This window comes from Geospiza fortis, unplaced genomic scaffold (assembly GCF_000277835.1).
Source record: "Geospiza fortis unplaced genomic scaffold, GeoFor_1.0 scaffold5324, whole genome shotgun sequence".
NCBI lineage: Eukaryota > Metazoa > Chordata > Aves > Passeriformes > Thraupidae > Geospiza > Geospiza fortis.
In genome coordinates this window covers 1442-2749 of record NW_005055590.1, presented here as the reverse complement: position 1 = coordinate 2749, position 1308 = coordinate 1442, and the positions used below count along the sequence as shown (strand labels likewise).

Genomic DNA, 1308 nt, shown 5'->3' with positions numbered 1-1308 from the left:
GGCAGGGGGGGGAGGGGCGGCCCCGCCCCCTCCTCATCATCATCATCCTCGCTGTTCTCCTCGGTGGAGCCGCCAAAGGGGTCGGTGCTGGAACGGGGAGGACACGCCCACCTTAGCGGGGACACGCCCACTTCGAGGACACGCCCATTGGAACGCTGACCACGCCCGCTTCATGTTGGGACACGCACACTTAAGGCGTGGCCACACTGAATGGATTGGCATAGAAGGCCAGGGGGGCCACGCCCACTTACCATTTAGGAGATGGCCACGCCTACTTTGACTGGGGATACGCCCACTTGAGGTGGGACAATGTCAATTAAAATACGGCCACACCCACCTCAGGTGTGGCCACACCCACTTGAGATGTGGCCACACCTACTTAATAGATGGCCACGCCCACTACAGGGGTGGACACACCTACTTGAGATGTGGCCACGCCCACTCAGGTGCGATCCCACCCACTTAATGTGTGACTCCACCCACCTAAGGCCAGACCACGCCCATGTAGAGTATGGCCACACCCACTCAGTGTGGCCCCTCCCATTTAAGGCATGGCCACGCCCACTCGTGGAATTCCACTTACTTAAGGTTTAACTCCGCCCACTTTGGGTGCGTCCCCATCCTTTCAAAACATGGCCACGCCCACCTCAAATGTGGCCACGCCCATTTCAAATGTGGCCACGCCCACCTTAGGGATGATCCCAAGCAGTTACTTCATGGCCACGCCCATTAAAAACATGGCCACGCCCACAAGTGCGGCCATGCCCACTTCAGCTGTGACTCCACCCACTCCAAATATGACCACGCCGACCCCATGTGTGACCACGCCCACTTTATGTTAGACCACGCCCATCCCATGTCTGGCCCCGCCCCCTCACTCCAAACTCACTCCTCTGATTGGTCCTCGCTGTCAGCAGACTCAGGGGGCGTGGCTGGCGCCACACGGGGCGGAGTCTCTGGTTTGTCCGTCTGAGGAGGCCCCGCCCCCTTTTCCACCTTAGGGGAAGGGCATGAAGGGGGCGGGGCCTCCTCACTCAGGCTCCTCCCCCTCGCTGTCAGAAGAGGCGGAGCCATCCAGGAGATACCTGGGGGAGGGGCAAAATGAAGCCACACCCATGTAGGGGCGTGGCTTCAATTTAGCCCCTCCCAATGTGGGTGTGGCCAAAAGGGGCGTGGCCTATCCACATACATTTAAAAGGGCCCAAATTTCTCATTTTTCACCCAAATTTCACCGAATTTTTTTTGGTTTTTCACTCCCACGTGTGCCCAGGTGCCCCCAGACAACCCCAAAGCCCCAAATTCCCCATT

The 1308-nt window shown here is 58.6% G+C and overlaps 1 protein-coding gene across 1 annotated transcript; it reads right to left on the bottom strand.

The window, feature by feature from the left end:
• Nucleotides 1-3: 3 nt before the first annotated feature.
• Nucleotides 4-1103, bottom strand: LOC115949307 (WASH complex subunit 3-like; the record flags this gene model as incomplete). The annotated part of the gene is made up of 2 exons (XM_031065837.1): nucleotides 890-1103; nucleotides 4-87 (listed from the first exon to the last, which is right to left on the bottom strand). Coding segments are annotated over exons 1-2 (269 nt in total), but the record flags the coding sequence as incomplete, so codon positions are not given.
• Nucleotides 1104-1308: the final 205 nt, after the last annotated feature.